Source organism: Microcaecilia unicolor, chromosome 13 (assembly GCF_901765095.1).
Source record: "Microcaecilia unicolor chromosome 13, aMicUni1.1, whole genome shotgun sequence".
In the NCBI taxonomy this organism is placed as follows: Eukaryota; Metazoa; Chordata; class Amphibia; order Gymnophiona; family Siphonopidae; genus Microcaecilia; species Microcaecilia unicolor.
In genome coordinates this window covers 12,458,949-12,474,482 of record NC_044043.1, presented here as the reverse complement: position 1 = coordinate 12,474,482, position 15,534 = coordinate 12,458,949, and the positions used below count along the sequence as shown (strand labels likewise).

The 15,534-nt window shown below is 45.7% G+C and overlaps 1 protein-coding gene across 1 annotated transcript in view; it reads left to right on the top strand.

Annotated features, from left to right (window-relative positions):
• Positions 1-15,534, top strand: part of NOS2 (nitric oxide synthase 2) — a 115,751-nt gene that overhangs the window by 73,776 nt on the left and 26,441 nt on the right. Inside the window, exons 16-19 of the mRNA XM_030222499.1 lie at positions 2,128-2,302; positions 6,377-6,509; positions 11,523-11,601; positions 13,949-14,130. Coding sequence (XP_030078359.1) covers positions 2,128-2,302; positions 6,377-6,509; positions 11,523-11,601; positions 13,949-14,130 — 569 coding nt within the window. The remainder of the gene's footprint in view (positions 1-2,127; positions 2,303-6,376; positions 6,510-11,522; positions 11,602-13,948; positions 14,131-15,534) is intronic.

Genomic DNA, 15,534 nt, shown 5'->3' with positions numbered 1-15,534 from the left:
TTTGGGGGAATTTTCACGCAGTGACTACAAAACCTTACTACAGTTTAGTAAATAGCCCTTAAGTAATCTAATATAATAATTTGCTCCTCCAACATTCTAATGTGTCTCACTGGGATCGTAACCACCTGCTGACATCACTCCTCCAACGTTCTCCTCCAGCGTTCCAATGTGTGTCACTGGGATTGTAACCACCTGCTGACATCACTCCTCCAACGTTCTCCTCCAGCATTCCAATGTGTGTCACTGGGATCGTAACCACCTGCTGACATCACTCCTCCAACGTTCTCCTCCAGCGTTCCAATGTGTGTCACTTGGATTGTAACCACCTGCTGACGTCACTCCTCCAACGTTCTCCTCCAGCGTTCCAATGTGTGTCACTGGGATTGTAACCAACTGCTGACATCACTCCTCCAACGTTCTCCTCCAGCGTTCCAATGTGTGTCACTGGGATCGTAACCACCTGCTGACATCACTCCTCCAACGTTCTCCTCCAGCGTTCCAATGTGTGTCACTGGGATCGTAACCACCTGCTGACGTCACTCCTCCAATGTTCTCCGTCCCCCCTCCCTCCCAGTTCCATGAGACCCTGGAACTGGGAGGGAGGGAGGGAGGGGGACACTGGAACTCGGAGGGGGGAGGGGGGCCTGGAACTCGGAGGGAGGTGGAGGGGGCAGGGGAGAGATGCTGCACATGGATGGATGGAGAGGACAGGGCACAGAGGACGTTGCCTGCATATGGATGAATGCAGGGGAGAGAGCATGATGCAGGGGAGGGAGGGGACCCTGAAACTCAGAGGGAGGCAGGGAGGGGACGACCCTGGAACTCAGAGGCAGGGAGGGAGGGGACGACCCTGGAACTCGGAGGGAGGGAGAGGGACAACAACCCTGGAACTCGGAGGGAGGGAGGGAGAGGGGGGGGACAACCCTGGAACTGGGAGGGAGGGGGGCCCTGGCACACACTCTCATGCTCACATACACACTCTCTCTCTCACAGACACACTCGCACCCAGGCTCACTCTCTCTCTGTCACACACACACACTCGCACATTCACTCTCTCTCACACAGTCACTCTCACACACACTCTCTCAAACTTACACACTCCGAGGAAAACCTTGCTAGCGCCCATTTCATTTGAATCAGAAACGGGCCTTTTTTACTAGTGAATAATAAGAATCACATTTATTCTACATGTGTTTGTAAACTGAATTAAGGACATATTCTTGGGCCAGCCCAGTGGCTCAATGGTAGTGCTGCCTGCTATCGTGAGGAAAATTCCCAGATGGATCCCTGAATCGGGTCTTTTGCTCTCCAGGTCAGCTGATAGTGGGAATGCTGTGGAGATGGCATTTTACAGTCCCCTGGGGAGATGGAGGTGGGGGTTCTGGAAGGATCCTGTGCACGGCCCTTGAGTGAATCTCTTTATAAATCCCAGTAAATAACTCATAGGGAAGAGACTGAAGGCCTTGGAGCCAGGTTCTAACCATGGTTTTGACTGACTTTGGAGTTCAATGGAGCAGGAGGACACAGCTGCGACGTCCAAAAACAAAAACCCCTATATTCCTACACATTAAAGAGGAAACTTGTTACAGTGAATGACAGTGAAATCTTTGAGTGAATTCATATAAGAAATAAAGAAAAAAAATAAGGTGATTCATTTTTAGGGGACTAACAACACATGTTTTGACAAGTTTTCACAGGCAGAACCTTCTTCTTCAGGTCAAATAGGAACAAAGGATGACAATATCAAAATATATATAAGTGAGACATAAAAAGTATTCCAATGGCAGTCTTAAGGGAGAGGGGTGGAGGAGAAACAGACAGGGAGTTGATGAGTAATCAGAAAGTGACAAAGCAGTTAAAGTTTACAATATAATAGGAAACCCAAATCCTTGTTACGCCCCGTCTGTTGGGTGTCAAAATATTTCCTAGATTGATTTTAAAATTACTACTTAATATTCTGACCATAAAGTCATTGACGCAGTGTCCAGGTACTGAAATATACTCTTTTTTTGTTTTTAATCTAGTGCATTTGGATGGAGTAAAACCCTTCCCTGTCTAAGCCGCAAACCTTGCATTTTCCTCATTTGGTTCTGATTGCCCTTTTGGGCCATCTCTCTCATTGTGCAGGTATGCTGTATTTGGCCTGGGTTCCAGCATGTACCCCCAGTTCTGCGCCTTTGCTCACACAGTTGACCAGAAGTTGTCGCAATTAGGTGCTGTGCAGATCACTGCGATAGGTGAAGGCGATGAACTCAATGGGCAGGAGGAAGCCTTTCTCACTTGGGCAGTACACACCTTTAAGGTAATTTTTTTCATATAAATATACCAGTAGCGATCTGTAGTTATAATCAATCGGGTATGATCGTAGTTCTTATTTTAGTAAACAGGGGGCAGTAATTTCAGAACATGTCACCTAGATAGGATTCTAGATAGTGCTGGGGAGGAGTCCGCTGTCTTGGTACATGTGGGTACCAATGACATAGGAAAATGTGGGAGAGAGGTTCTGGAAGCAAAATTTAGGCTCTTAGGTAGAAAGCTGAAATCCAGATCCTCCAGGGTAGCATTTTCTGAAATGCTACCTGTGCCACGCGCAGGGCCCAAGAGACAGGCAGAGCTCCAGAGTCTCAATGCGTGGATGAGACGATGGTGCAGGGAGGAGGGCTTTAGATTTGTTAGGAACTGGGCAACATTCTGGGGAAGGGGGAGCCTATTCCGAAAGGATGGGCTCCATCTTAACCAGAGTGGGACCAGGCTGCTGGCATCGGCGTTTAAGAAGGAGATAGAGCAGCTTTTAAACTAGAAATGGGGGGAAGGCCGACAGTCGCTCAAAAGAGCATGGTTCGGGATAAGGTATCTTTCAAAGATATCACCATAACAGGGAAGATAGAGTATCCTGATAGTGAGGTTGCAAAAGAGATTGTAGTAGATCGGGTATCTTTAAATAACAATAAAAATCAGACAAAAGATTGCCAATTAATACTGTCAAGTACTAAGCATGATGTACTTAGGAACAACAAACATAGTTTGAAATGTCTATATGCGAATGCCAGGAGCCTAAGAAATAAGATGGGGGAGTTAGAATATATTGCACTAAATGAAAAATTAGATATAATAGGCATCTCTGAGACCTGGTGGAAGGAGGATAACCAGTGGGACACTGTCATACCGGGGTACAAATTATATCGTAGTGATAGGGTGAATCGGATTGGTGGAGGGGTAGCATTGTATATTAACGAGAGCCTTGAATCAAATAGATTGAAAATTCTGCAGGAAGCAAAACACTCCTTGGAATCACTGTGGATTGAAATTCCATGTGCAAAGGGGAAAAGGATAGTGATAGGAGTGTACTACCGTCCGCCTGGCCAGGACGAACAGACGGATGCGGAAATGTTAAAGGAAATCAGGGACGCAAACAAACTGGGCAACACAATAATAATGGGGGATTTCAATTACCCGCATATAGACTGGGTTAATGTAACATCTGTACACGCAAGGGACATAAGATTTCTTGATGAAATCAAGGACAGCTTCATGGAACAGCTAGTTCAGGAGCCGACAAGAGAAGGAAAAATACTAGACTTAGTCCTTAGTGGTGCTCATGATCTAGTGCAGGGGGTAACGATACGAGGGCCGCTTGATAACAGTGATCATAATATGATCGGTTTTGATATTGGCATTGAAGGAAGTGAAACTAGGAAATCAAGTACGCTAGCGTTTAACTATAGAAAAGGTGATTACGACAAAATGAGAAAAATGGTGAAAAAAAGACTGAAAGGAGCAGCTCGCAGAGTAAAAAACTTGCATCAGGCGTGGATGCTGTTTAAAAACACCATCCTGGAGGTTCAGGACAAATATATTCCACGTATTAGAAAAAAGGGAAAAAAGACTAAACGTCAGCCGGCGTGGCTAAACAGTAAGATAAAGGAAATCATTAGAGCCAAAAAACAATCCTTCAGAAAGTGGAGAAGAGAACCAACTGAAAGTAACAGGATAGATCATAAGGAATGCCAAGCCAAATGCAAAGCGGAGATAAGGAGGGCAAAAAAGGACTTTGAGAAGAAATTAGCGTTGGAAGCAAAAATACATAGTAAAAAGTTTTTAGATACATTAAAAGCAGGAAACCGGCCAAAGAGTCGGTTGGGCCGCTGGACGAAAATGGTGTTAAAGGGGCGATCAAGGAGGACAAAGCCGTAGCGGAGAAATTAAATGAATTCTTTGCTTCGGTCTTCACCGAGGAGGATTTGGGGGGGACACCGGTGCCGGAAAGAATATTTGAAGCGGGGGAGTCAGAGAAACTAAACAAATTCTCTGTAACCTTGGAGGATGTAATGGGTCAGTTCAGCAAGCTGAAGAGTAGTAAATCACCGGGACCTGATGGTATTCATCCCAGAGTATTAATAGAACTAAAAAATGAACTTGCGGAGCTACTGTTAGAAATATGCAATCTGTCCCTAAAATCGAGTGTAATACCGGAAGACTGGAGGGTAGCCAATGTTACTCCGATTTTTAAGAAAGGTTCCAGAGGAGATCCGGGAAATTATAGACCGGTGAGTCTGACGTCGGTGCCGGGCAAGATGGTGGAGGCTATTATTAAGAATAAAATTGCAGAGCATATACAAAAACATGGACTGATGAGACAAAGTCAGCACGGATTTAGTGAAGGGAAGTCTTGCCTCACCAATCTAATGCATTTTTTTGAGGGGGTAAGCAAACATGTGGACAATGGGGAGCCGGTTGATATTGTATATCTGGATTTTCAGAAGGCGTTTGACAAAGTGCCGCACGAAAGACTCCTGAAGAAATTGCAGAGTCATGGAATCGGAGGTAGGGTATTATTATGGATTAAGAACTGGTTGAAAGATAGGAAGCAGAGAGTAGGATTGCGTGGCCAGTATTCTCAGTGGAGGAGGGTAGTTAGTGGGGTCCCGCAGGGGTCTGTGCTGGGTCCGTTGCTTTTTAATGTATTTATAAATGACCTAGAGATGGGAATAACTAGTGAGGTAATTAAATTCGCCGATGACACAAAATTATTCAGGGTCGTCAAGTCGCAGGAGGAATGTGAACGATTACAGGAGGACCTTGCGAGACTGGGAGAATGGGCGTGCAAGTGGCAGATGAAGTTCAATGTTGACAAGTGCAAAGTGATGCATGTGGGTAAGAGGAACCCGAATTATAGCTACGTCTTGCAAGGTTCCGCGTTAGGAGTTACGGATCAAGAAAGGGATCTGGGTGTCGTCGTCGATGATACGCTGAAACCTTCTGCTCAGTGTGCTGCTGCGGCTAGGAAAGCGAATAGAATGTTGGGTGTTATTAGGAAGGGTATGGAGTCCAGGTGTGCGGATGTTATAATGCCGTTGTATCGCTCCATGGTGCGACCGCAGCTGGAGTATTGTGTTCAGTACTGGTCTCCGTATCTCAAAAAAGATATAGTAGAATTGGAAAAGGTACAGCGAAGGGCGACGAAAATGATAGTGGGGATGGGACGACTTTCCTATGAAGAGAGGCTGAGAAGGCTAGGGCTTTTCAGCTTGGAGAAGAGACGGCTGAGGGGAGATATGATAGAAGTGTATAAAATAATGAGTGGAATGGATCGGGTGGATGTGAAGCGACTGTTCACGCTATCCAAAAATACTAGGACTAGAGGGCATGAGTTGAAGCTACAGTGTGGTAAATTTAAAACGAATCGGAGAAAATTTTTCTTCACCCAACGTGTAATTAGACTCTGGAATTCATTGCCGGAGAACGTGGTACGGGCGGTTAGCTTGACGGAGTTTAAAAAGGGGTTAGATAGATTCCTAAAGGACAAGTCCATAGACCGCTATTAAATGGACTGGAAAAATTCCTCATTTTTAGGTATAACTTGTCTGGAATGTTTTTACGTTTGGGGAGCGTGCCAGGTGCCCTTGACCTGGATTGGCCACTGTCGGTGACAGGATGCTGGGCTAGATGGACCTTTGGTCTTTCCCAGTATGGCACTACTTATGTACTTATGTACTTAACATTAGAGTATGTCAGGGGTGGGCAAACTCGCTCCTCGAGGGTCGCAACCCAGTCGGGTTTTCAGGATTTTCTCAATAAATATGCATGAGATCTCTCTGCATACTCTGCCTCCATTGTATGCAAACAGATCTCATGCATATTCATTGAGGAAATCCTGAAAACCAGACTGGATTGCGGCCCTCGAGAACTGAGGTTGCCCACCCCCCGCTGTATGTGATGAAATAAAATACTATTATTTAATTAGTACTGTGAACTATCTCTTATATTTTCTTGGAAAATGTGTTTCATTGTTTAATAAAACAATAATATGCAAAACAGCAAACAAAAACACTACTAAAACTGGAAATAATCGGATTGATTAATATTCCTCTTTAAGACTGCCTGTGATGTTTTTGACATCCGCGACCAAGACAGCATTCAGTTACCAAACTCTTACACTTCACATGGAATCTGGAACCCAGCGAGTTACCGGATAGAGAATGAAACTCAGAGCCTGGACTTGATCAAAGGTATTTCTTCCAAACTATCTTTCCTTCTTTTTTGTACTGTGACTGATTCTATTCCTGTGCTCAAACAACATTTTACTCAAAAGTAGGAACCTTATTGGGGGTCAGATGCAGGGGGTGGGGGGCAGTGGCGTAGCCAGACAGCCAATTTTGGGTAGGCCTGAGCACAATGTGGGTGGGCACAAAATTTTCTCTCTCCCCCCCTCCCAGCCAAGCATCTGTTCCCTCTTTCTACCCTCCTCGCCCTCATAGCCTATTTCCCTATACCTTTTACCTCCCACCACCAGCATCTTCCTGTTCCCTCTCCCCTCCCCCATTGTCCAGCATTTTCCCTTTCTCTTCCCTACCATCCATTGTCTATCTTCTCTTCCTGGATCCATCTTCCCTCTTTCTCCCCTCCCCCGCTTGTGCATCTCTCCTTTCCTCTCCTCTTCTCCACCTTCTTCATGTCCAACTTTTCTCCCGCTCCCTGCCTTGAGCCCCTGGTTTAACATCTCTCTCCCCCTCCCACCATCTCTCCATCCTTCCTTTCCCTCACCTCAATGCCATGTTCAACATTTCCCCTCTCATCTCTCCCTCCCTTCCACTTTCATGTCCAACACGTTTTTTTTCTCTCATGCCCTTTCCCTCCCTCTCCCCATCCCACCCATACCCAACCATTCTCCCTCTCTTTTCCCTTGCAGCATCTCTCCATCCCTCCCCCTATCTGTCTCACTCCCTCATCCCAACAGTGCTCCTGTCTCTCCCTGACCCCCCCCCCCCCCACCAGCACACACACACAACAAACCTACCACCCGCCAGCATGCTGCAGGTTTTTTTTCCCTCCCTTTCCCCAGACACCACTCAATGACATGCATGCTGTAGGCCTTCTTTCCCTCGGGCCCTCCCTCCCCTTCGGGCAGCGCCGCAGTCTACCTGTACAGGAAAGCTGCACGGCACCGGGTCGTCTTGCTGCTACGCTGCTGCCCTCCGCTCCAGTCATCATCATTCTGGCACAGAGTTCTTCTGCTGCTTATCTGCAGCGGATCTGCGCGCTGCCAGGGCTGTATGCTGCTGCGACTGCTTCCTCTGCGCTGGCCCCGCCTTCCGCCTCTTCAAGAAGGCGGGGCCAGTGCAGAGGAAGCAGTCGCAGCAGCATACAGCCCTGGCAGCGCGCGGATCCGCTGCAGATAAGCAGCAGAAGAACTCTGTGCCAGAATGATGATGACTGGAGCAGAGGGCAGCAGCGTAGCGGCAGGACGACCCGGTGCCGTGCAGCTTTCCTGTTCAGGTAGACTGCGGCGCTGCCCGAAGGGGAGGGAGGGCCCGAGGGAAAGAAGGCCTGCAGCATGCACCGTTGCTGGGTGGGCCTGAGGCCAAAGAGGGTGGGCCCAGGCCCACCCGTGGCTACGCCCCTGGGTGGGGGGAGAACCTCAAGAATCCAGTTAAATGAAAGAATTATGCAAACTTCAAAAAGGTTCAATCATCTATTTAAAATATGTATCATCAGTTCATAGATTTGCAAGGGGGTGAAATATAAGAGTGGAGGAGTAGCCTAGTGGTTAGTGCAGTAGACTTTGATCCTGGAGAACTGGGTTTGATTCCCACTGCAGCTGCTTGTGATTCTGGGTAAATCACTTAACTCACATTGCCCCAGGTACAAATAAGTACCTGTATATACTATGCAAACCACCTTGAATGTAGTTGCAAAAACCACCAAAAGGCAATATATCAAGTCCCATTCCCATATTTATAAAAAGCAGCAGTATATAGTTCTAAATATAAAAATGAACTATGTTGATTAAAAATGGTCCCAGATTTTTAAAAACAATAATTTCAGTGTTTATTGTTGGGAAGAGAGATTCTTGTGTTTTAAAAGCTAAACAAAAAGGTTGCCAGTAAAGGGCCATTCTTAGTTTCCTTGAAAGGGGGCGCTAGAGTGGAATATATAGTAACATGGTAAATGACGGCAGATAAAGACCTGTACGGTCCATCCAGTCTGCCCAACAAGCTAAGATTCCGTGGATCCATTCCTTCTAAACAGGATTCCTTTGTGTTTATCCCACGCATGTTTGAATTCCATTATCGTGTTCATCTCTACCACCTCCTGCGGGAGGGCATTCCATATATCCACCACCCTTACAGCAGTGATGACAAGACTGGCATTGGAGAAATGGCCAGTAGATTCTCCCGGCTTACATGCAGGGAGTTTTTAAGCAGGAAAAATTCAGAATCCCCGGGGCTGAGGGATGTGCTTTTGTTTGAAAATGACACAGAAACAACAAGAGTGATGTGCCGTGTTCAAAGTCAGGTGACAGAAAAGCAAATAAAATTTTGTTTCATTCTCATGTGAGTTGACTAGTTTTAACATTCTCTAAAGCATTAGCTCATGCTAAGACCGTTTAGTGCACATTAAAATCTTTTAACATGGTAAAACGAAAAACCCAATCAACAAAATGGAAAAAAAATCTGCAGTCCCTTCTTGCATCTAGTCTGGGTTTAGCGAATTATGGTTGTTTGTATTGTTCTAAATTTTTAGTACCATAATTATAGGCTGTGTGCTCATTTAGGGGTCCTTTTTCTAAGGCGTGCTAAATGATAAGATGCCCATAGGAATATAATAAGCATCTTATCATTTAGCATGTGCTAAATCTGTTAGCACGCCTTAATAAAAGGACCCCTTAGTTGCACGATAGAAACAATGAGAAGCGGGTGCTGTTTTGCAGCTGTGGTACTCACTGATGGTTCTCAGGTGCAATAAATAGGTTAGGTTTTCGGGAGCTCCTTAATTGCTGCTTTTTTATTATGTGTGTTTCTTGTTCCTCGCTTGCTTAATTGGCAGGTTATAAATAAAATATGTATGAGATTGGTGTGCATACAGCTGAGATAGTATGGATGCATGCATATTGATTAGGGACACTGAAAACCCAGCTGATTTGCATCCATGAATTTCAATCTATTGTGGAGTGCATCCGTTTGTTTGCCAGGAAAGATATGCTGCAGATTCTCATTAATGTACAATGCATACAGCACCTTTAAGCAGGGTGATTTGCAATAAATGACATCTTGCACTGAGCCCCCCCTGCCCTAGACAACTTATGTTTAAATCTATGTATTAATTGTATATTTTAACAAGCATTCTACTTGTACAGAAATACAGCGTTAAATATAAACCAATAAGAGAAAAAAAAGAAAATATCATACATTATTATTCATAACATAATATTCAATGTTTCCTTAGACCAGTATTCGAGGACATAGTCAAAACTTGAGAAGAATTATTTGTGGATTAACTTAATTTATTATGTGGTGGCTTCACATAATTCTTATATTATCTCAGTTGTTTATTATCTAGAAAAGATTTCAACTGTTCTGGTACAAAAAAAGAATATTTAGTGTTTGCAAAATGGACCAAACATTTACAGGGGTATGCGAGGAAAAATGTCCTTCCCATTTTCATAGACAATTTATAATCTATATGAGTAAATGTAGGGCCAGATTAATGGCTGAGTCCCCTTTATAAAGTAGCACTTAAGAGTGGATTTCCAAGCCCAACTGTGGGTGCGAGGACTTATACCTCTGAAACCTAGTATAAATCCTGGCGCACAAGCAGAGGTGGTGATAGTAAATTTTTAACAACGGGTTCTCCGGGCATAGCCACCTGAAATTTGGGGAGGGGTAGGGGTGGACTGGTGGGGGCAACACATGCCTCTCCCCCCACCCCTTGTGTGGACACGCTAGGCATACCTTTGCTGGCACGGATGCCGAGCCCCACCAGCCAATAAGTGGACTGCCATCACTCCCCGCAGCTTGTTTCTGGCTCTGAGCCGCATGCTGGGACTTCTCTGGCATGCAAGAGAAGTCTCAGCCTAAAAGGAGCGGGAAGCAGCAGCAGTCTATTTACTTGGGGCGCAGGGTTCGGCATCCCTGCCAGCTAAGTAATAGAGAATGCAGGAGGGAGCCCATGCCCACATTTTGGGAGCTAGTTCTTAAAGTAGCCATGGGGAGGGGTGGGGGCTACTTTAACAACCGGCTTCCAAAATTCTTAAAAACTTAAAAACTTAACAAACGGCTCTTGCAAGCCCGTGAGAGCCTGCTCCAGCCCACCACTGCGCACAAGTTAGGCGCATAACTCTGGTATTGTATAACAGTGCACCTAAAGATTTGGAACACCCCTCACCTGTCCATGCCCCTCCCCAAATTTGGGTGTGCAGCATTATTGAATAGCACATAGGCCGATTTGCGCACAAACCCAAATTACTGCCAATTAGAACCAATTAACATCAATAGTTGGTTATTAGCACCCAATTGACTAATTCGTTTATGCAGCCATCTGGGCTCCAAACCCAACTTTGGACGCCCTAAATAGAATCCGAGGGAATATGCGCTTTGTAAGAGACCATCTCTCCACACCAGGTACTAGGGGTGAATCCATATTTGGGTTCTCTAAGCCAGGGATCCCTAAATCCATTTCTCAAGGACCACAGCTCAGTTGGACTTTTAAGATTCTTTGCAATGAATATTCATGGAGTTTATATGCACACGGTGGAGGGTTATCTTGAAAATTAGAGTGGTTTGTGGACCCTGAAGACTGGATTTGGGATCTGTGCTCTAAATAGTTGGAACAGAAGAATCCGTTTTAATGCGGAGGTCGTTTGGACTCAGTAAAGGTACAATGAGACTAGAGGGAATACGTGCCATTGCTTTTGTCCTGCGGGTGCTCTCGGCTAGCATAAGTTAGAAAAAACTGCAAATATCACAAAAATTAACATTTGAATTTTTCTAAATGCAATGCAATATTCAACCAACATTCGACTGAGAGAATATGGCCGTGCTTCTTTCAGTTGGAATTGTACTTTCAACAATGGCAGGCCTTAATAGCTTCTTGGATCTACCAGATGTCAAAACCAGCTGGATGTAGAGAATGATTAGTGCCGTTATCGTACAGAGACAATAAATAAGAGTGGAAGTTTCTCTGAAAACACTGTCAAGTGAACATTAATTAGCATATTAACTAGACTGTACTTACTTTTACAGCGCTCGCCAACATACATTCAAGGAATGTTGTTCCAATGAAAATCACATTTAGACAAAACCTGCACAGTATAAAATCCAGGTATGTACCTCATTTACAGTACAAAAAACCCTTTTCTTATTCATGAGGGGATGTCGGTCTTGAGCAAGGTGGCTGAACACTGGATTATTCAGTCATAAGGAGTGTTGTAAAATAGTTTCTGGCTTGTCTTAAATTTCAGTGTAGTACAGTTATTGGTCACAAAGTCTCAATGTAGAAACGTTATTGATTTCCTTAGTGATTTTTTTTTACATTTTTTAATGTATGGTGTCTTGTGAAGGGCAAGTCTATAACAGGGCATCCTAGACATAGTTTGCCTACTTTGTTTGGCGAGGGGCAAGGGATAGGAAATTCATATTAGTGGCAGAGGGAGAATGTTTTCCTCCTTTCTTCAGGGACATAGTCGGATTGAGGGGCAAGGAAGAGAGCGGGGCACTAGGACACATGAATTGTGGGGCAAGGAAGAGACATCCAATTTTGGGTGGGCCTGGGGTTGAGAGATGAGTTGAGTTGAGAGTTGAGTTGAGAGATGCCGGAACACCTTCGGGGGAGAAGAGCTGAGAGATGGGGCTTGAGGAGCTCCGCAAGCCACAAAGATTACTGCTGGGTGGGCCTGCACCCACCTGGGCCCATCCTTGGCTACACCACTGCTTTCTTCAGATGGGCATTGATTAGCTTTCTCCCTCCCCTCCATTTTATTTGTTTTTAACCTTTTCCTTGTGTTTCCCATTATCCCACGTATGCTCTTTAATTTGCCTCTCCCCCTACTGCACACACTCCTCACCTTTCCACTTCTCGCACCCCTTTAACTGAATAATGAAACCCTCACACGCTCTTGTAAACCACATGTCTACCAGTGACTACTGACGGTTACATATGTCGCTGTTAGCCGTGAACAGTGCTAACTGCTAATGTCACTAAAATTACAGCAGCACACAGTTATTCTACCAATACCTGCCCTCACTCTGTCTAGAAAGTTTGCATAAATTGCCTCAGATATCAACACCCTTCTCCACACCCTGTTTGACCTCTTTGCGTACCCCCTGGAGGTGTGGGCTCCCCTTGCTCTATACTGTTAACAGCAGAACCCATTCTGGCAAACCCCCTCCAAAAGGGATGCTCAAACAAACTATACCATTTTCTTATACTTCTAAATATCTCCTGCACACGTCAAATTAATAGGGAATCTAATGGTTCTGTGCCTCAGTCTAATCCAACATGGTGCTCAGGTGGAAGGGAGGAGCCCAAGATCCCTTTACATTGCATCTTCAATATCACAATGCACTACACAGATTCAGGGCCATACCCCTCTCCAGCAAAACTGGTCTTGTATGAAATCTATAAAAGTATATAACAATTGATCAAAGGATTACAAGTAGTTGGAGACAGGTTGAACCAGTCCTCAGTTTTTCATCAGGGGTGCACTTCGGTCCTGAAAGGTGGCACACAGGCCATATGGATATCCTCCAACATGACCTTCTTGTGGTCCTTAAGGACTGGATTTGGTTTGCATGAATGTGTAGTCATGCTTCAGGTAGGGAAATCAAAACAAGTCCACATGTACACAGGGGGCCAGTTCAGGCCTGGCTCAACCTATCAAACATATAAACGGCGAGTGACCGACTCACTCGCAAATGCGCAGTAGAGACTTCCTTCTCTGTCCCGCCCCGCGTCAATACGTAATGACGAGGGCGGGACAGAGAGGGAAACTGCACCGCCGAGGTTGATACCGCTCCCCCCCACCCGCCCACCCGAGGTCGCCGCTACCGTTCCCCCCCCCCTCCCATCCGGCCCCGGCCCTCTCTCCGCTACTAAACTTACACATCCATTCGCTGGAACGCAGCACGCACATCAGCTGAGCTGCCGTCGGCCTTCCTTCCCTGCCTGTGTCCCGCCCTCGCTGACGTTACGTCACAGGAGGGCGGGACACAGGCAGAGAAGGAAGGGCCGACGGCAGCTCAGCTGATGTGCGTGCTGCGTTCCGGCGAATGGATGTGTAAGTTTAGTAGCAGAGAGAGAGAGGGCCCAGGCCGGGTAGAGGGATGGCGGCGACTCCGGGGGGGGGGGGGGGGGGGGGAACGGTAGCGGTGGCGACCTCGCGGGGAGGGAGGGGGAAGGAAGGAAACCCCAATACCAGCCCATTTTTACGGGCTCAACGGCTAGTAATACAAATAAAGAAATATATGTTCTGTCCTAAAGGATCTGAAAACCCTAGCCACGAATTTAGCTTGAAATCCCTCAGATTTGTTGTGAGAGTGTTTTTTATATACAGGCACCATTGAAATTATTCCATTATTACTTTTTGGCTTATGCTATTGCTCTGCCAGCAGCCAAAGGGAAATCCTGACCATGTAATTCAACCTCTTGTGTGGCTTGATTTTCTTTCCAGCCGTGCTACGATCCTTGTCAAACTTTCCTGTGAGAATAAGCTACAGCTGCAGTATCTGCCAGGCGAACATGTGGGAATATTCCCTGGAAATCAGCCAGCCTTAGTCAATGACCTCATTAAATATCTTAAGGATGCACCTCCCAGCCATCAAAACATCCGCCTGGAGACATTCAGCGAGCAGGGTGAGAACCAATTCTTTTCTTGTTATTTCACCTCCTATTACTCTGAAAAAGGAGGTGATGACGCCCTTGTATAAGACTCTGGTGAGACCTCATTTAGAATATTGTATACAATTCTGGAGACACACCTTCAAAAAGATATAAACAGGATTGACTCAGTCCAGAGGGCGGCTTCTAAAATGATCAGTGGTCTTCGTCATAAAGTGTATGGGGACAGTCTTAAAGATCTCAATATGTAGACTTTGGAAGAAAGATGGGAGAGGGGAGATATGATAGAGACATTTAAATGGCTACACAGCATAAATACACATGAGGCGAGTCTCTTTCAGTTGAAAGGAAGTTCCTGGTATGAGGGGGCCTAGGATGAAGATGAAATGAGTTAGACTTAGATGTAGCCTGAGGAAATACTTCTTCATGAAATGGTGGTGAATACGTGGAACAGCCTCCTGCTGGAAGTGGTGGAGACGAAAACAGTATCTGAATTCAAGAGAGATTGGGACAAGTACATAAGATCTCTAAGAGAGTAATAGGGAGAGTAGATGACTTTATCTGCCTACATTTTTCTCTGTTTCTGTGATTTTATAGAACATTGTATTAGTACAGGAACCAACTCATAATGTTTCCTGAAGCTTTTTGTGGTCAGAGGAGGCGTCACTCTTATCTATTCCTAATTTGGCTAGGGAGACTCGAAGGTACTCCTGTCCTTCTGTCTTACAGGACCTGTGATATAGAATTAGCTACCACTCTTTCTGAGTCGGATGACAGACATGATGCTGGTTAAGAAACCTCTAAAGCAGGGGTGGGCAACCTATGCCCAACAACTGATTTTATGCAGCCCACAAGCAGATCTTCCAGTCCCACGGGATGAAGAAAAGTATCTGGCACAGCTCGCTCAGTACCGGTAATTAACTTTGGGGCTGAGGAGCCTTGACATCACATGCGAGAAGGTTCAGGTCCAGCCCCTACTGACACATACGCAGCATGCATAGAACTTGTCAGAGGGGGCTGGACCAACAGGACTTTCACACACGTGGTTCCAAGGCTTCTTTCTCCAAAGTTAATCACCGGTATTGAGCAAGCTGAGAGATCTGCTAGCGGTGAGTGAGAGAAAGAGAGATAAGGAGAAATGTTGGGATCGGGGGTGGAGGGGAGATAAAAAGGGGAACTAGCGCGCATGGATTGTGGGGCAAGGAACAGAGAGAGGAACCAGGGTACATGGATTGTGGGGGCAAGGAGGAGAGAAAGGAACTGGGGTACATGGATTGTGAGGCAGAGAAGAGAGAGGGGAAACGAAGCACATGGATTGTGGGGTAAATATGATTTGGGGAACTGGGGCACATGGATTGTGGGACAGGGAAGAGAAAGAGGAACCATGGCACATGGACTGAGGGGCAAGGAACAGAACGG